The 20,211-nt window shown below is 47.2% G+C and overlaps 1 protein-coding gene across 1 annotated transcript; it reads left to right on the top strand.

Moving 5' to 3' along the window:
• The first annotated feature begins 997 nt into the window (after positions 1-997).
• Positions 998-19,577, top strand: LOC144152535 (beta-1,3-galactosyltransferase 5-like). The gene is made up of 3 exons (XM_077683830.1): positions 998-1,015; positions 15,970-16,298; positions 18,490-19,577. The coding sequence occupies exons 1-3, from the start codon at positions 998-1,000 to the stop codon at positions 19,217-19,219; spliced, it is 1,077 nt and encodes a 358-aa protein (XP_077539956.1). The 3' UTR covers positions 19,220-19,577.
• The last annotated feature ends 634 nt before the right edge of the window (positions 19,578-20,211 follow it).

The following is a 20,211-nucleotide window of genomic DNA, read 5'->3' as shown; positions in this document are numbered from 1 at the left end:
CTCGAAACAACACCCAAAAAACTATAAGCAGCCAAAATTACATGCTCAGTGTACTATCGCGCTCACTATGAACTACACCGTCCATTAGTATTCAGACGATTATGTCGACAAAACATTAGTATTCACTACGTTCCGTTAGTATTCTGCTCATTACTATTCCGTTCATTAGTATTCAGTGAAAGGCTTGATTCATATAGGAAGGTGTGCTCCTAATGCGTACTTGGTCTTTAACCCGCGGTACCAGACAAAGGTTGTACAAAGCGATGAATACGAATGAGCTGCATAGGTCACAGTGAGCGCGATAGTACACAAAGGTATAGAATATGGGGGAACCTGTTTACTCGGAGAAATGGCCGGATAATGCTGACCTGAACGATTTATTATCAGGTATGGACACAAGGTTGTTCGGGAAAGTGGTTCCATTCTCTTACAGAGCGAGGAAAAAATGTGTGATGACAGTTGTTGGCCCTGCATGAGAATGGTCTGATCTTGTGGCGATGATCAAGGCGCCGGGAAATCTACGAAGGAATAGACAGAAACATATCGCGTAAAGTGGGGTGACTGTATATCTTATGAAGCAAACATAAGCGGATCATTTGGCGGCGAAGAGAAAGATCTGGTGAAAGTAAAGTCGCTATCATAATAGAAACGCTTGCAGTACGGTGATAATTACTTAAAATAAATCGGGCCGTACGATTTTGCATCGGCTTAACTGCAGTTTTAGACGTACGTTGTCCAAAAAGCTTTGTAGAACAATTAATATGTCATAAGGAACGTTTTCACGTTCATCGACTTCTGTTTGAGAATAGCTGCCCTAATGAATGCATCGTATGAGTGCTTCAAAATTTTTTGTTGTATCTGAGCGTATCATGTACTCATAGAAAAAAGTTTCAGAAAGCAGATGTCTCTCAACGCATGCGGCTCTAAGAGTTGTAGTTCCCTCAAAGCCCACAGATTGTTAAGGTTCTGTTTCATGCGCGGCGCTGTCAACTTAAGCATGGATCCTGAGACGCCGGTGGGTGTTTGAGCCTTACCGAACACGAAAGAGGACTTTGCACCAGAGGAAAACTGGGAATTTACTGAAATCCTCGTAGATGGCGGACTACAAAATATACTAATAACACAATACAGGTCGACAACTCTAAATTCGTTGTCCTACCACTCCCTCAAGTGGGGAACGTAGTGTGTGATGCACACCACTCCGTGTATAGACCTTTCCAGAAATAACTTCCGCTTTGAAGGTAAAACGATTGTTTTGCAGTGTTTTCGTGACGAGCCTCGTGCGTGCTCATTGTATATGTCTAGAACATTGTTAGTGCAATGAAAATAATGGTGTACGCCAAGCGATTGCTAAATTATTGAAGAAAGTCCTTTAAATGTATGTTTTGACAGTCAATTGCCACATTTTGATATATCCCCGCAGTGTTAAAAAAGTGCACCAAGTATCAAAATCCCGTTGTACCGACGTCAGTGCTACCGTAAAGTTTGTCAACTAGAAACAAGACGCACTGTATAGAAAGCCGTTGTAACTAGGTGAAACTTCAAGGATCGTGCACCCCCTAAGGCGCTCCATTGAGAACGCGGCACCAGCCGGTGGAGCATACGCGAATGGAAGTTCAGCCCCGCATGAACGGTGCGGCATAATTGAGCTTAATCAGCAGAGGAAATCCGGTCGCATGCTCACCCGAAGCCGAGAATCGGGTTTCTACGAAAGATTACAACACCACGCAGAGGAAGGGGGGGGGGGGGGGGAGAATGATTTAGATGCGTGAGTAAAGAGTGGTAATTTCTCTTATGAAAGTATACTTTCGCAACAAGCTCTTTTAAGGTCTCCTATTGATGAAAAAGATATTTAATTAAAAGACATTTTGGAAAGTAACGTGAAAAAATAAGCATGGCACCTTTGTATGGCTGAGAGAATTCTCGCAGTTCTGAGCTGTTGTTCGTACATTACTGACAAAGTGCTGTTTAAAGAGCAGCATCGATAATGAAAAATTAAAAATCCGCACAAGCCTTGCTGAAAACTCATTTTTATTCATTCTCTGTTTTGATGGCCTCTTTTCAACTAAACAATTACTTAAATGATCGGGTATCATTTTTAAAGGTGGCATGCCTTCACTTCCTCTCGTCATGCAAAGTCCACCAATTGCAGCGCATTTCGTGTGTTCTTCTTTCTTTTCTTCGCTCATTTCAAGGACACGTCCGAGAGCCTCAGAGCAAACAATGTTTTCATTTTGTAGCCTTCAATGTTTTTCCCAATGACCACGCCTACGACAGCATCACTAGGCCCTCGGAACATCTCGTTGCGGGTGTACCGAGGTCTTCCGCCCTCTGCACGTCGTCATCGGAGAGCGGCGTGTTCAGTCGCCCGCGGGTTCTGTACACGATCCGTTGTCAACCGGGCCGGCCGCAGTGACCGGCGTGTGACGGGTCCAAGTCGTACCGATTACGACCTAAGGCACTATCTCGACACCCGACATTATTCTTTTTCTTTTTTCCACGTGGCTTCTTTCCCGCCCTTCGGGCTAGTTTCCGGAAAGCACGTACTCGGAACCCCGCCTCATTCTTTTTCTACTGGCGCTTCTGTTTAGCTGTACGCGAAAGCATTGAGGTTATGTTTGCACTCTGGTCAATGTTGGCACTTCGCCCGGGGCTTTCCATGTGCTTTTATTTTTCCTTTCATCTGTCCCGGGCGATCCATTGTGAACCCACCCCCTCCGCCAATGCCGGACGTCATGGCTTGAAGGCAGCGTCTCAACAATAACAGACTCGGCGAGATATTGAGCTCACGTAAGCGAACTGTCCTTGGCTTCCGAGCTTTGAAGTATGTCGCGCCTGTCGCCTGTCGCGGTCTCGGAAAGCGATCGCTAGTCAGAGTTATAGGCGGCCATTTCCTCCGGCCATGAATTATGACCAGCACGTATCTGGTCGCGTCCGCTGGGCTCCAAACCAACTTCCGCGCGCCACGACGCTGAGAGACATCTATAACTCGGAAACAGGATGCGTTGTTATTGCGCCTTCGCAACAAAATCCTTCTTTGTATCGAAATACATTTACAACGGGAGAACGCCAATATCCCTTTCAGTCACCGTGTGTCCATATGGAGACGCGACTTTATTAGTCGTTTTCCTCGTGGAAACTAAAAGAGTTCATGCTGCAGAGCGGTGCGGCTGATGTTCGAAACTCACGGAAGTGAAGGGTAGCACCATGTGGTGTGGAATGGCGGCACCGCACTCATAAAAATCGTTTCAAAATGGACGCCACCAAGTTTTGTGGGAGCTTCGGTGTGTTGCCGTCCTAAGTTCTCTTTTACTGTGGCGTGAATCATTTATAAAGGCTAGAAACACCTCTTTCGTGTGCAGAAATTATTATTTCACCTCCTTGTTTGTCAACTGCCTCAGGATATTTATTATTTTTATAGGAAAAACAGGATTGAGTAATGGTGTCTCCGTATGAGGACACGACGCCTTTGCGTAATAAGTATTCTAGTGAGACTGAACCTTTTTTTCTTACCTCTAGACACTGCTAAACCTCCAAGTATGCAATTTTTCTGCAGGGAATATAATAATTTGGGACTGAAAGGGTTATTTTGATGATTCATGGGCCTTTGAAGAAACTGACCGGAGGTACACGAAAAAGAAAAGGAAGGTTTGAATATCAAAAGATTACTACACTTCAACCGACAACAGCTTTCTTTACTTTTTTATAACTTCGTTGTAACTCATAATTTCAGCGCATATCGCACTGACGAAATCATTCAGTGTGATCATGCTCAAAAAACTATCATCATCAGCATTTCGAACGAATAGTCTGTCGGTCTCGATGCATGAATGACGACCCCGCAATGCTGCCATGCTGCACCTACTCAGTGAGTTCCTTGTAACAGCCTTGTTCTTCTGTTTCTCCGCTGTCCTCAGAGCGGTTTTATAATGCCAAATCACACAGTGATAGCTGCAGTGGCGTTATTATGACACATATGGCAGTCATAAAAACACTTGGCTTGCCGAACACCGAAGCTGCCTCTTTTCAAGCTGTAAAAACTTGTAATATTATGAACCTCTCATAACAATATAGTACATTTGACGGGCAGAAATATGACAAGGCAAGATTATATGTTCAGAAGCCTTGTTTCATGCACTTACCCATCTGCTCCTGCTGTTGCTTGGTACACGTAGAGCGGACCACTGACGGCGGGATAACGACTCACCTCGTGTGAAGTCATTAATGAAGTGTGCCACCATGAATGTTTCCATTCTGATCAACTCTTTTTAAGAGCCGCATGGTAGGCGTCGCTTTATGTTCATTGCTATACTACAGAAGTTGCTCCTGAAAATATTCCTGCACCCCACAATTCATGCAGTAACGTCTACATTTACTTTGCAATTCTCATTTGTTTGTACGCCAAGATCCACTGTTTTTCGACCACGGTCGGCTTAGCGGGCTTAGGATTATCGTGGTCTTCCTACCTGAAGTTTCGCCTGAAAACGGCTTTACCTTTGAATTCTCAGCCGTTTTTCAATCCCAACCTCATGCCGGCAAAGTACTATACAACCAAAATTTCAAAAGTTTCGCCATATCCTTTATTACACACAGCAATAATCACAACAGGGCAAGAAGCACGTCTATCCGAAAGAATACAGGTTTTATTTACCATGCTTTAGGCTATCGGCACCTCCTTGTCCTACGCCGTATCAAACTGCAGCTGGATAGGGATGGCGCCGGAGCCCAATATAACAACCTGTTGAGTTGGTTGGCGCACCTTGACAAGTTTTTGGGGGCACAACCAAACATAAAACCAATCTCTTGTGATGCCTAAAAAAGTAATCATGCGTCCTGTTTTTCCTTCTATTTTCCTTTGTGTCAGTTCTTACCTCTATTGCTTTCTTGTCCTACCGGCTCCCTGGAGGAGAAATGCGCATGCGTAGAAAAGTCCCCGGGCAGCTACTAATCGCACTTGTAAAACTAAACTTAGCAATTAATGTGGTGGCAACGAAGCAAGTTGATCTCCCTGACTTTTTTGGGGTCTTTTTGGTTACAGAGCAACCAAAAAAGTGAAAAGGCTGTGGCTGATTCCTCTGTAATAGGAATCAGTAAAACGCGAAAGTGATGTGGGCAGCGAACTCCGCAGCTGAGCATGATTTGCGGTTCGGCGGCTGTCTGATAGGTGTACTTGGCGAGCGACGTCCTGCTGGCGGGTCGCTTCGGCAAAGGTGTACTGGCGTCATTTCCGTGACGGATATGACGTCAGAGAAATCTTGGGGTATCGCGGCATAAAACACTTTCGTGTTAAGATATAAAACCAGAAAATGAACAACCCCAAGTATAACGTACTCTTTAGTACTAAAGGTTGCTTCCCCGCACGAAAACTTCGTCTTCAGGGGTGCACCCTTTACAGGCTACTTGATTCGTTGTACTGGCGGCACTTCCATGACGGATATGACATCACCGAAATCTTGGTGTATCCGGAAATAAAACACTCCCGTATTAAAAGAAAACTTCACGTATTAGCTTCCAAGATCAAGGCAGCTACCGAGGATTATGTTTCTCACGTCCACAATTTCCATGCTGTTGTTGAGTGAGGCAGTCATTTGGTATTAACTATGTCTTGTGATTCGTGTTGGTTGTGCTGTGTTATCAGCGCATGAAAGCGCCCAGTTACCTTACGCTGCGTTTGAAGCTTAGCCCACGCTTGCTCCTTCTGTTCTATGCTGTGCCGTGCAACTTGTTTTATATTGTTGTGCTTGATCGACAATGTTTAAATCTAATTCAAAATCTCTGGAAAGGAAACCGTTGGGAAATAAATGCGTGTAGAGCAAACTCCGCGGCATTCCCTTCGCCGGCGCTAAACATTGCGTGTCACTTTGCTGACAACTACTCAGACGCTTGTGTTTTTTTTTTAGTTTCACTGCGGATCACAAGTTCGCTCTAGTAAACTTTATATTCTAAAAGAATTCTGCATAGTTCTTCGCGGCTTTACATTATGTTGCCACCTTCAAGTCCTATTTAATTATGGTTCCGTTAAAATGGCGTTCACTTGCATTTGTTTCGTACATTAAAACGCAGGCCTACTTCTGACAAATCAGAAGTGTGGCTGGTTAGTATAATTATTTTGTGAAGTCTAATACCAAAATTGCTGCGCTAATCAGTGCCGCCGAAGTTACCTGCTTGACCCGCTTATTTCACCATCAAGATAGAGAAATTAGTATGTAGAATTTATACCGAAGAGAACTGCGAGGCTAGCCTGGTGCTAAATTATTTGGGGTGTTTCAGAGCTCAAGCAGCGATTCCTTGGCAACCTCAACACCACTTCCTGTAAGTAGTCCACCGTTGTTTTTGGGATACTCAATGTAAAGATTTGTTCCCAACTGAACTTCGGGCGTTTTAAGGGGACCCCGCAACACTTTCTTCAACTTTTTTTGAAATTTTAAATGCTTGCAGAACGTATCACCCAGCACACCCGGTACTTAGATTAGGGGGTCGCAAAGTCCGTTAGTCAAAAATTACTGCTCTGTGCTCGTCAGATAACTTGGAAACTCTCTCTTTCCTGGTCTTGACGTTATTTGACGGCTCGAATTGCGTCACTGAGGCCATGTAGCGGCTGTTGGCCAGTTTTCCTTCAGTTGCCGCAATGAACGCTTTTTGATATCACCCTAAAATAAAGCCACAAAAACAAAGCAGAAACGGAAGTCGTATCTGGTACGGCGAGCAAATCACGGAGTGCCGCTCCGTGCTGGCGCTAACTGCATCTTTCACAGTGCTTCCAGACGTGAATGAAAGAGTGAAAGCGCTTATCGAAAGTGTTGCAGGGTCCTTTTAACAGTGAAGCCTTTCTTGGCCGAGGGTTTCATGGGACGTGGCGGGTTTACGCGGACGCAAAACTGTGGACAAAGTGTCTAGCAAGGGGAGAGCTAGCACAAAGCACACGTGTAGCAAGTTAACAGCATGCCTGAACAAGACGTTTATATTGGCAAGAAATTTTAAACTACTAAATCTGGTGGCAATGTTTATACTTGCCAAAATTTGTAGAGCAAAAAGAAAAGAACTGGGCATATTTGAGGCAAGACGTCAATATCTAAGTGATATTTGTATTGTTCTTTCCATTGACAATACAAGGCTGCTTGATTTGTGCGATAGGAAATAAAAAATGCGCCTTGAAAAAATATTTACCTCAAAATACGACGACGACGACGACGACGATGATGATGATAACGATGCTGCTGATGATGATTAGAGCCCCCCCCCCCCCCCCCTTTGCATCGAAACGTCGGTTATTACCAACCGACTTACCTGTTTTCTACTTATTTGCCTTACCGTTAACTAACCTTAAGGGTTAGCAGCCCCCCCTCTCCCCCGCGCCGGTCTTGAACTCACATCGCTTCACCACCTTCCTGCCCTTGCACACCTGTTTGCCACCCCCACCCACCCGTTCTGTCATTTATTAATTCGGTACATTACTCTTCCTACGTCCTACTCTCTTTCCTACTTTTCTTCCACGACCACTCCAGCCGCCTCTTTGTCACCGCTATGGCCCTGAAGTTCAGGCTCCCCCTCATACCAAATCACAAAGCCTCCGTCAATGTAGTTTCCCCGTCGTTCCGCTGCGGTCGTATGTCTGTACAGTCTATGACAATATGCTCTATGGTCTCCCGATCCCTGCCGCAGCATACACAAGTTTCGTCGTGTTGCCTGTAGTTAGCGTGTATTCCCGTGTTCTCAGACACCCCGTCCGTGCTTCAAGGAGCAATGCACTGCCTCACGTGTTGTCATATAAACCTTCCTGCCTGATTTCTAGTTTCTCTGTTCTATAAGTCTCCAGGGTTTCCCCCCCTTCCATTCTCTGTACCCAATTCGTAGTCTCTGCAGCTTTTGCCTGCTTTTCAACTGTTGTGTATACCCCACCTTCCCCTACCGAATTTCCGTACCGCTTGGTCAGCTGTCTGGTCCTCCGTCTCCACCACGTGACCATACTCCTCATATGCAGGTACCTAAACATTCTCGCGGCCCATTTTTCTTACTCCATGTCCCGTAGTCGCTCCTCAAATTTCGTCTTGCTCTGCGCCTCCCAAAGGACGACCAACCCAAAAGGCTTGCTGCACCCCCCTCGTAGAAAAAAGGCTTGCGATGCCTCGTCAAGGCAGCGTTCCAAGTTCAAAAGTAACAAAAAGGTTCCAGTTAATGGCGCCACCAATGGGACACTGCAAAATTCAATTGGCGCGAACGAGAATTGACGTGCTAGCTTTGAGAAGTTCTATGAGGCTTTCCCATGCGATTAGGAAGCTTCTTAAAGGCAGGCAGGCAGCTTCGCAGACAGCTTCTCTGTTAGCATCGGCGTTTGCGACGTTAAATCAGTGAAGTTCTGGTAATTTTCTTGCGTAGCGTGCTCGTTGCCTCTTAAACTAGTTGCAGGTAAAGTAGAAACCACTTTCCAGCATGCCAGGTAAAAAAAAACAAGCAGCTACAGCCCTATAACACAAACGCCCGTTTAAAGCAATAATTCCATCCCCACTGGAACATAACCACTAACCTTGCTAAAGCAGACTTTCTCCCAGAATTGCAGAAAAAAATCGGCAGCCCGAACTCCAGTTGATTAGTACTTGTTAAAAATATTAGAAGAGGAAGAGGTGACTAGTAGCAGCTGCCCTTAACTATCACCATGATTCTAGAGTTCCATCCGCCATTGAAAAAGAATCCCCCATGTCCCGCGGTCTTCGCCTCAGTTCTTCAACAAAATGGTGCCGTGACCAGGAACAATGGATAATACAGTTGAAGACCTGAGTGCGCACCGCCCCACAACGATGACGTGAGTGACCACAACGATGGGACTAGATTGTGACCGCTGACCACGGACCGCAGGCCAACGCGACTACCCAAGGATCAATTGAGGTCTCGCCAAGCGACCAACGATCAGACTGCCTCAACAACGCTACGGACGCCTGCCGGGACCAACGGAAGAAACGGGTTAGGTTTCTCGCCTACCATGACTCTTCTCGGCGACCTACAGATATTAACGACGCCGAGCATCGTCATGGAGGCCCTTCGCGAACGAAGAAACCTAATCCGCAACGGCGCCACTACCTTGATCAAGGACATAAAATCACGGATGAATACCAAGACACCATCAATCGGTGAGCTTCTTTCGCCTAATGACAACATGTAGGATCTTAAAAAAGCTGGACAGCGAGATTGAAGTACTTCTCGACTTGGATGATTTAGAGAAAGAATATGAAGCTGCCTATGAATTTGAAGATGTTATCCTGTTGACCAAATTTAGAATGGAGCGATTGTTCCCGGAATTAGAACAGTATTCTACCGATGAAATTGTTATAATAGGCCTGAAACAGCAGGATGGGATCGTAAACGTCAACGAATCGTCTTTGGAAAACAGTAACCTTATGAACGTAAACAGCAATTTGACGCCGCCGCAGAAAGAACTTCATCATCAGCCAGAAGTCAGGAAACAAGCTGTTTCCTTCAAACAGGGGACTAGTTCAAGGAATAACCAAGTGGGGGCACCCGTTCCTGTTGCTCGCTCAGATGACGGCAACCCCAACGGCGAAAGTTTTCGATTACCGGCAACAAGAATGACGAATAATCATACTAATGATAACGCTGTGCAAGAACCTGCAGAGCCAAATTGTTTGCAGGGTTTTACTGGGAAGAAAACAAGATCAATGCGCAAGAAACGAGGTAATGAAGGCCTACAAAAACCAAAGAATAATGAAGCTCAGCAGAGTTATCGAAACCAAAAAAAGAAACTCTGGTTCACCCATGGAGACGCCGGAAAGATGGCGCCTTTGCTGCAGCAAAGGTTTGAAAAGAATTTTACTGGCCCAGGTAAAACGTGGAAATGGGAAGACGCTGACGCTCAAACGAAGACCACAGAAACGGCGAAACGCAGGGGCCTCGCTATGCGCACACGCAACTACCAGAAATAAGGTTGCCCCAAATCACCTTACCAACTGGCGTCTGATTGAAAAAACGAGAAAGGAGAGGTGTGCGATGAACATCCGGACGAAAGGACCCAACCGGCACAGTAATTCCTCCAACACATGACAGGCTGTCCGATGCGCATTCAGCAATATGCAACCGCGGGAATCGCTACGTGGTTATCGAGGACGACCGACGCTCAAGACGCGCCGTTTACGGCGGTCTGATTCCACAGAGCGGCTGTGCCCCCGGTGCTGGAAACACAGGTGGAAACAGAAGTATGGAGTGCTCCGGTGCAGCTACCACGGACATTACATCAATTTGAATCATGGACTGATTAACGAACTTTAATTAACTTTGCTGTTCGGTGCAACGAAGGGAGCGACGCTAAATAGCCACTGAAAACTCTAGTTTCAGCATCTCCCTGTGCTAATCGCGCGGCCGGAGGATGTTAAAAAGATTAGAAGAAGAAGGGGTGACTATTAGCAGCTGCCCTTAACTATCACCATCATTGTAATCCGCCATTAAAAAAGAATCACCCACGTCCCGCGGTCCTCGCCTCGGTTCTGGAACAGTACTCAATGCCAGACCACAGGAGTGCATAAATTGCCGTTAAACGCGTGTTATTTGGACGAACACTCCGTGCTCAAGCCGACAGAGCCAGCGAGCAAAGGAGCCGTAAAAACATGGGCAACAAGTGTTCAAATCATTTATTAGCTCGAGACAATGAAAAAAAGTAGTTGTGATACAAAAATGCGATCGGGCTGACAGCAGGTTCATGTTCTGTCGCTCTCGATGCATAAATCACGTCTCCGAAATGTTACCATGCTGCACCGACTCAGTGAGTTTCTTGTAGCGGTCTTGTTCTTCGGTTTCTCCGCAGTCCTCAGAGTGGTTTTGATGAGCCGAATCACACAGTTATAGCTGCAGTGACTGCTCGGACACAGGGCGAGTTGGGGTTGGAAGGAAAGTCCTGCGTGGTAACGCCAGAACGTCTCCTGCGTTGTAGACCGGATTTACTGGGAAGAGAATGCAAGATAAGCGGTAGTGTCAGGAAGAGCGCTCACTACTCACTGTGAAGGGGGCCCATGAACAACATCAGATGGGAAGGGAGACTGGAAGGGAATGCACCACAGGAAGCAAAAAGGAAGGCAATGCACGGGGACAGCTTTATTGGCAAAATATCTGTTGCAAGGACCACGAACCACAGAAAGGATATATTGGAGATGTGTACCTGCCTAACTAAATGCCCATAGCGAGTGCTTGCGTGAAGAGAACCGACTGACACTGTACACAAGGGGAGGAGAACGCTGCGCGAACAGGACCACCGCCGGCCAGGCTGGATTCCAAGCTGAAACAAACCGCAGCCCCTGGACGCATCATTTGGGGGCCACGAACCGCCGAGCACCGCTCCTGGCTTTAGTGGTGCTGGGCGATTGTGGCGAGAATTACGAACGCCGCTAGCAACGACCAGTCGCCATGCCACTGTGCTTTGAGCTAACATTTCACATGACGCCTTTCCAATCATAACGGCATCTGGAACGGGACAGCCAGAGTCACATAAACCTTGAGCGGGCTTATTAGCTAATGCTATCGAGGCAGCAATGCATAGGTCCTATGGGACCACTATGTTGCTGTCTCGGACGCTAACTGACCTAGAGGTAGCACCGTAGAGTTTACCGATTCTTCCAGTTGTTTTTTCATGTTCCCCCCTCTCAAAAATAAAAAGAATAACCTGGGGAACAACATCCGCTCCAGCAACGGTATGGCAGGTTGGCAGCCAATCAAAAATAAATGAACAGGGGTTATAACTCAAGCATACTTTTTGCAGAAAAATTTACATCATCTTCCCGCGAGGGGAACCATGGGGTAGATGCGACGCATCGGGGGTTGCCGTTGCGTTTCCGTTATGTTAGCGATGTCAGCGTGTGGATTGCTGTTGTTGTGTATCCTATTTACGCAGCATATTCACCCCCGATGCGTAGCATCTACCGCATGGTTCCCCTTCTGGGAAGATGGTGTAAATTTTTAACCGAGCGCAAGCTGCGCGCTGACCGCGCTGACGCACAGATGGCGCTGCGGTGAGAGCGTCGGAGCGCGCAGCTGCCGCGGCGAGGATAATCGGGGAGGGATGCGGACTACGCCGCGACAACGACGCGGGACAAGGCGAGTTAAAGAGATGCGCTGCATCTAAAAGCGAATTTGTAGAATGCAAAATTAAATACCCCTACATATTGGTTCACTTTCAGCCAGTTCGTACCCGCACGGCCACTCACGTCCACCTGCCCGACCATTCGGGTTAGGAACATGGGCGTGCACCATACTAAATACCTTAAAGTATGCCACCAAACACGAGAGGCTCATCGATGTTGCCGTATACCCACCCGAATATACGGGAACACCACTTTCAAATCGCGAACAGCACACACTGCTTGACCACATTACAGCAGGAGCACAGCACTGAGGACGTGCAGCACAGACTCGAAAGATGGTTCCTACAGCCCGTCGCGAGGCTCGCACGGAGACCAAAGTCCGCGACGTTGCTGGCCGAGAAGCGTTGGGCTCACGAACGAGTGCCGCTCCGTTTTGAACGATGAAGTCCGAACACACCGAAATTGCCTAAGCCCAGCTTCTTCTGAAGCAACTACTGCCCCAGCGGCTTTGACACGGAGCTCATCGCTTCGACGACCCCCCCCCTCTCTCGCTCTCTCACACACACGCACGCACACACGCGCGTGAGACGCACGGAGACACACACACAGACATACGCACGCACACACGCACGTAGAAAAAAAAGGGTTCCCTTAAAAGGCGTAACACTTACGTTATTAGAAACCCTGCTCTCGAAGTTGTAAGTCTGTCAAATACTTGGGCTTAACAATTACTAATAATCTAAAATGGAATATGCATATCAATAGTATCTGCAACAAAGCCTTTAAGAATCTTTGCTTCCTGAGAAGAAAACTGAAAGGATCTCCTCGTAACATTAAATTAGAAGCTTATCGCACCTTGATTCGCCCAGTCCTCGAGTAGGCGTCAATATTTTGGGACCCATTTCATGCCACCAGTATTACGAATACGAAGATTGAGAGTATCCAGCGTCTTGCAGCACGGTTCATTTTGTCAGGTTACAGGACATCATCATAAGTAGCAAAAATGATAAAGACTATATTGACTGCCATCACTTCAACTCCGCCGGCAGGTCGCCCGCCTCAAATTTCTACATCTACCGTACGACGACAAAACCGGCCCGCCAAGTGAAGATTATCTACTTCCCGCACCACAGAGATAATCTAGAATCGATCACTGCAAAACCATACGACCATACTTCGCCCGCACTAAAATATTTCAAAAGTCTTTTTTTCCTAACACCGTAGAACAATGGAACTGTTTTCCCGTATCGATTATGGAATGTGCAAGTGTTGGTGCGTTCGAACATGCTTTGTATAATCAACTTTTGTAACCCTTTTTTGCTTGGGCAGCGATGCTTCCTGCAGTATTTCTAAATAAAAAAAAAAACGTTCGCATTAGCGACATTGCCAAACGCAGCAGAGGGCGCAGAAGTCTCGCTCATGGTATGCGCCTGGTCACGACGCGCTAAAAGCTCAAAAGGGTGACGCAGCGGCAACGCCACGTGTTTTAATAATCCTTCGCCGCGCATTCCCCGAATGTCACCAACGGCGCGCAGCTATTGGGTGCCCTGGGCTACTTTCCCTCCTTCGTAACGTTGTCTACTTCTGGAACAAAACTTCAGCAACAAGGAGGGATAAAGTCGGCAGGAGCGACCACCCAATCAAAGGAGCAGTGGGCAAAGCCAAGCCACGGCCGAGCCACGAGCGGGAAGATTTGCTGACGCTGCACACGTGGCGTCGGCTACGATCGCACGCTTCCAGTCCGCCATCGCCTTGCTCAGTCGGCTCTTCCGCCATACGCGGTTTTTTGCGCGACCACGTGAAGACGCTCGTACATATTTTATTAAAGCGAAGGTTTCTCCGTCGCACTTGGGCCAGTGTTAGAAAAACCGTACTGCAGAAAAGCCATCTTTATTGCCGGAAAGCCAACTTTACGCAATGGGTATCCCCAAAGGGCACGTCAATCACAAACCGCATAAAAAAAAAATACACCAACTTCCCGTAGGGAAACTCTGAGTAGTATGCGAAGCAGCAATGGGGTCGACTGAAGTTCCCATTAGTTTTCAGTTCGTCGTTTACGTTGACGTTCAGCTTCGCGTGCCTTCGTTGTATCAGTAGCTTCTTAACATAGTTTGAATGAGTGAAGGACATAAGGTGCGTTCGTAGCACATGCTCCCGTCCGAGTCGGTTTGTAGCGCAGTGGGAAGAGCGCCACGTACCTCCCGTTGCGGCCAGAGAGTCGTGGAATCGAAACCGGGTGCCGTCTAATTTATAGTGGACTTCGCTGACGTCAGCCCAAACGCTGACGGGGCTGAAGAGACGCGCATGCACAGTATAGTGCGGACGGCGGACAACGACAACGACAACGAGGGAAGGACGGACACAGCCCCGAGCATGAGGTGCTTCGCATCTAAAAATGGGACGTCTTTACATGCATAACGGGTTTCATTGTGACAGGCGAATGCAGCTTAGGGCTCTACGGTTGAAAGATGATGATGATGATAACAAAGTTCTTTAACAGGCGTGCAGATGGAACGTTGGAAACGCCACACGCTTAAACATCGCGAAGACCGAATCAACGACAGCGCTGCACTAACAGGATCAGAACATTTAGATGACCTAGCCACAAGCAGATAGATACAGAATCAGAACATCACATTTGCTGAGCTCAGCGTTATCGTATACTTTGGACTTCGGCTAATTGGTTTGTGGACTTTGCATTGGAATCGGAGAAAGTTACGCGTTTCAACCATCTTTCTTGCTGAAATGGGCGTTTATTGTTTAACAGCTAGCTAACAGATTTGAGTTGAAAATTACGACACGCCGAAGTAACCTAAAGCTAGGCTAAGGTGGACCACACAACAAAAGTGAACTCGAAATGGTTTTAAGCGGAAGTAAAATGAACTGCTCGCATACATTAAGATAGCGAAGTCTTTGTGTTCTTCACCTGTCACCAGTTCCTTATCGATAGGAAGTCCTTAGCTCAGAACGGGGAGCAATATGATTATTCATGTAATTATTTATTTTTTTATTCATTTGTTTATTTATTTCCTTAATAGAGACGACCATAAAGGGCCCAGAGCTGGTATCGTGAGCTATGGTTCGTGAAAATCACTTTTTCCTATTTCATATTGAAAATATTGCGAAAATCCCCGCAGTATTACGAGTTACGGTCTAATTAGCTATTGGCGGGCCGTTAGGGCATAACGGTGCGCAGAAACCTGATCGCCGCGCACGTTCATATTATTGACAATGTGCCCGGCCTGAAACCTGTCATCCCCTGCGCTACTGAAAGTGACGCGTCCAGGAATACTAGTTAATAATAGATTTACATTTGCTCATGGCTCCGCAGCGAGCCGACGTTCCTGATTCTCAGATGTTGAATCAGTCATTATATCTGTGCGTACCACTTCATTCGAAGTCATAAATAAAGATTTCATTTGATTTGATCTGATGTGAATTGATCTGATGTGATTTGATTTGATTTGATTTTAAAATTAAATTGAGGGCGACTCAGCGAGCAATGGAATGGATGATGATAGGTGTAACATTAGGAATAGGAAGAGAGCGGAGTGGGTCAGGGAACAAACTCGTGTTAAGGACATATCAGTAAAAATTATGAAGAAGAAATGGACGCGCGCAGGGCATGTAATGCGAAGGCAAGATAACCGTTGGTGTTTAAGGGTAACAGAGTGGATCCCTAGAGAAGGCAAGTGTAGCAGGGGCGGCAGAAACTTAGATGGGCAGATGAGATCAAGAAGTTCGCGGGTATAAATTGGTCGCAGTTAGCACAGGACCGGGATAATTGGAGAATAATGGGAGAAGCCTTTGTCCTGCAGTGGGCGAAGACAGGCGGTGATGATGATGATGTGATTTGATTTGATTTGACACATGCTTCTACTGGCGACAGGTCAAGAGTCCCAAGTGCAGCTGGGTGTTACCGCTGAGCTGCGGTTTCTCAGTGGCGGCTTTCGTCATGACGTTGGTCATTTACTTCCGAGACCGACCAGCGGCTGGAGAATTGTACCCGGGATTCGCGGTCGAGAGCGCCGTCTTCAATGCGCCGTTCCGCTGGCGCAGCAGCGGCCCTTTCCAGATGAGACCGGCTTCGAACGAGCTGCTCATCCAGCCACCCGAAGGCCTGTGCACCAGGGCGTTCGCCACCGGCGAGAACGGCACCGCTCGTGCGGAGACCTTCGTCGTCGCCGTACACTCAGCACCACACCACTTCGAAAACAGGTCGGAACACTCAACGAAAGTCAATGCGAACTGCGCAGTGTTCGAAACAAATGAGGGAACTTAAATATAAGGGTGCCATGAATACACAAATACACTTTAGGTTCATTTTAAAGGCGTCTTTGCTTCAATAACAATGGTACCAATTTTATTACAAAATTTAAAAAGATATATATCGAGATATTAATGGAAACACATGAAGCAGCGACAACTCCCCATTCAGTTTCTGGCGATTTCCCTATTACGTCACAGAGTCTTGTTTGTGCGATTGGCGACAAGCGACCTAAGCTAACGCCAAAAAACATGACTGGGCAATTGTAGTAGGGCCTGTACTTGCGCTCGGTCGTATTAATTGAATGCGAATGTGTAGCTTAAAAAAATGTTTTAGTGCTGGCCCACAATACTTCACTCCTGCCCATATCCTGTGGCGCGAAATTTAAATGCTTAGTAATATTTTGTGTTTTTCAGGTTAAAAAAGTGTCTTTTACGGCTGGATTGTCGCTGAGTGGGGTACCAAAGGCTAGTTCTTTCAAACTGAACTTGAATTTGTCGTCATGGCGCTTTTGCGCCTGTACGAACTGCTTTACGCTTCGACGTTCAGTTGGGGAAGAGGTGGGCGGATTTCATTTCAAACGGTCTGAACGAACGGTTAGCAGCTGGAGTCATCGCTTTTATGAAGTCTGCTGCGAAGTGTTTCCGGTGTGGGAGCATCATTTTACATGCAGTATTTTCATGGTGACAAATTATGCAAGCGATAAGTTAACGTAATTCATAGCTATGAAAACAAAGAACTTCCGTTGAAATTGAGTGCGCAAATAAGTAGGCCCGGTATCAGGACGTGAACTGACTACTGAACCTGCAACACGTAGTGTGTCGCCGAACCATCTTGCGCCAGGTGGCAGCATACGGCTCCGGCGCTCTATGAACTCACAATTCCAACTTTGGGCGTCCACACAACCTTCTGTGCGACCACACCATTGTGGAACTCTGTGGCGGCATATACAAAAAATAAAAACCATCCCTGGACCCCGTACAGCCTATTGCAAGAACGCCAAAAACAACGCGACGATAGAACAAGAAAAAGGCAGGAAGGCGCAGCGAGAGAATTAGGCTATGGTCGGCATCGTGTCATCCATGCGTTGTTTCTCTTTTTCCTCTGGTTGCGCTGCTTTTTTTTTTTTTTACATTTACGGTGTGAACCAACCTACCCAAGCCTGCTCACTCCCCCCACAGACCATATGTTGTGACGTTTGGTTGCCACCGCGCTACTTCATTCTTTATTTTAAGGTGTATTCAGTCGATCGGGGCGAGAGCGCGTCAAGCTGTCTACAGCAGCCTTTTATCTCGCCCCGTCATGTCTCGTCAAACCATGAAATAAACTTCTGTTCTATTCTGTTCTATGCCATTCTATTCTATATATGGCGCAATGAAATCCCTCGCTTTGGTATGCATCGCTATAGCATATGCGCCAACTGCGAGTTACCATTTAGTCAACATCATTACACGCCATGATATTGCATTCACACGACCCAGTTAAAACGTGATATGGAAAACAAAGATTACGCCATTTTCACACAGGCAATCGGAAACCAGCCTTGAAATCCCTCCGAGCTGATGAAGCCGTTGTGCTCAGGGAAGTTAAAAGCGTTTAGTACGTTCACTGCAGTCGTACTGTTTTGGCATGCAACGGGCGTTGAAATAACGGCGCAATTTATAACGATTCGCGCTGTAGGCTCCTCGAACATCTTGCATTTCAAATCGAGGGGTTATTACCCTCACTGATGCCGTTATACGCCAATACGCCCTGCAGGGATTTCTCTGACGATGACGATGAATGATCGTGGGTTAAAAGAAAGGAAAAAGCGCCTCCCCTAGCCGGAATCGAAACTGGGTTCCTGGCGTTATGAAGCCGGCGTATATCCGATTGCTCTAGTTCGATATGGCCGAAGCGAATGCCAAGCAGCCGGTACCGATTCGCGCCGTACACCCCAAACCCAAACGTTAGGCCTACGGAGTCCACACCCGCGAGTTGCTGTGGGCATTCTAGAAGATTGGTGTGTACCTCCTGAGTGGGACATACTCGCAGTGTGGGATTGGCCAACCAAAGAATCTATTACTGGAAAGGTTCACGTTGAACCATCCTCGTCGTGAGATGGAGGGGAGCATGATTTTTTTTTCGTGATGATGCCTACAGGTTGGCTATCCGGGCTACGTGGGCCAGAGACAGCGGAGCGGCCTTGCAAACGGGTGGCACCGACGTCCTAGTGGTGTTCGCAATGGGCCAGCCCAGCGCCTCACCCAGGAAGCAACAGACTCAACTGCGAATCGCCAGCGAAGCCACGCTTTACCGCGACGTCATCCAAGGCTCGTTCCCGGGCACTTTCAGCGCTTCGCTTCCGCTTAACGCCATCACGCTCAAGTGGGTCTCCATCGCCTGCCCGCAAGCGAGCTACGTGGTCAAGGTCTCCGACGATTCCTTCGTCAACGTGTGGCGTCTACGGGAGCTGCTGGGAGGCGCCAAGCCCCGCAGCCCCACCGTCTACGCTCACATCTACCAGAAGCCGTCGGTGTGGAATGGGCACAGGCTAACACTCGTCCGCAACAACATCTGCGTAGCCTGCGGATATGCTGTCAGCGGCGATGCGGTGAACGGACTTCTGAACCGGGCCATGAGCGGTGGCTTCATCAGCGTCGAGCACCTCTTCTGGAACGTCTCTCGAGACCGTGTCGCCCCGGTCAAGCTGGTGAACATGCGGGCGTTCTCGACGACCCGTGGTCTCGATTCGGACCCGTTGCCGTGCGGCGTCAAGAACGCCATCGCCAGCCACCACTTGAGTGCGGGAAGTATGTACGAAGCCTGGAAAGCACTGCACAATGATACGGCGCGTTGCGACGCGTCGCGAACAGCGCTGAATATTAGGTAGGACGGTGTGTGTACAACAATCACGGACGGACGCTGCATCGCCACCTTAGTGGCACGTCAGGATTTATTCCTGGTCAAATCCTTCACTCTTTTTGCGTGATAATTTGCTGAAAATTATTGATTCTTAACTTCCTCCTGTTCGAACTGATGCAATTTTATACACTTCGTAGTTTTGTGAAATAGCTATATGCAATCGTTAGGCGGCGCAGTTTGGCGGCTTCGCCGCGGATAATTTAGAACTACAATACGAATGTCGCATTTACCCCTGTGGTTCACGGGTTCGAATTTACGTCAAGGGTACTTTCTGAAAGCACAATACTGCGTTTCATATAGGCGACCACGCACGAAATTGAATACCGCTATGACATACGTAGCCACTGAACACTCATTTCATGCGCGGACGTCGAAAGGAACAAATCGCATTGACAAATGTTGATATGTACAGCAGAAAATAAACTTAGTGAACGTTGACTTGATGGGATGGGTACGTATTTGTTCAAGCCAGTACGAAATCCACGGGACTTGGACGGCGGTGCAAATAGTGTGCGTATACAAAACAGAGTGGTCAGCGCACAGTTACCAAAAGTGGTGAACTACAGCGCTGTGTGCCTATCCTACGTCTGTATGTTCCCTTTTGAAATATACAGCCAAACCCGGTTATAGAGAACTGCAATATGCGCCACGATTAGTTCGATATATCCAATAGTTCGATATAACCGAACCCGCCTATAACGCGTTTATCGTTACGAGTGCGCAATACGCGGGAATTCCTTTGCCATCCTCGCATGCAGAAATTAACAAAATAAAGTGTGTCATTACCATACACAAAACAATCGATTTATTGCAAATAATAAAGCTACTTTCCGCCTTAACTGCCTACTTCCAAAAAAAAAGCGGTGATTTTTGTTTTCCCTTTCGTTTTGGCAGCGTCAACAAGCACAGCATTCTTTGCACGATATACTGTTTGCACCACTTCGAGTCCGTGTCCTTCAA

Source organism: Haemaphysalis longicornis, unplaced genomic scaffold, assembly GCF_048455015.1.
Source record: "Haemaphysalis longicornis isolate Haplotype H1 unplaced genomic scaffold, Haemaphysalis longicornis Haplotype H1 scaffold_9, whole genome shotgun sequence".
NCBI lineage: Eukaryota > Metazoa > Arthropoda > Arachnida > Ixodida > Ixodidae > Haemaphysalis > Haemaphysalis longicornis.
The sequence above is the reverse complement of the archived record's forward strand: the minus strand, read 5'-3'. Positions and strand labels throughout refer to the sequence as shown.

Coding starts and splice junctions, on each gene's coding strand:
- LOC144152535 (XM_077683830.1), top strand. Junction 16,299..18,489: donor CCACACCACTTCGAAAACAG/GTCGGAACACTC, acceptor TGATGCCTACAG/GTTGGCTATCCGGGCTACGT.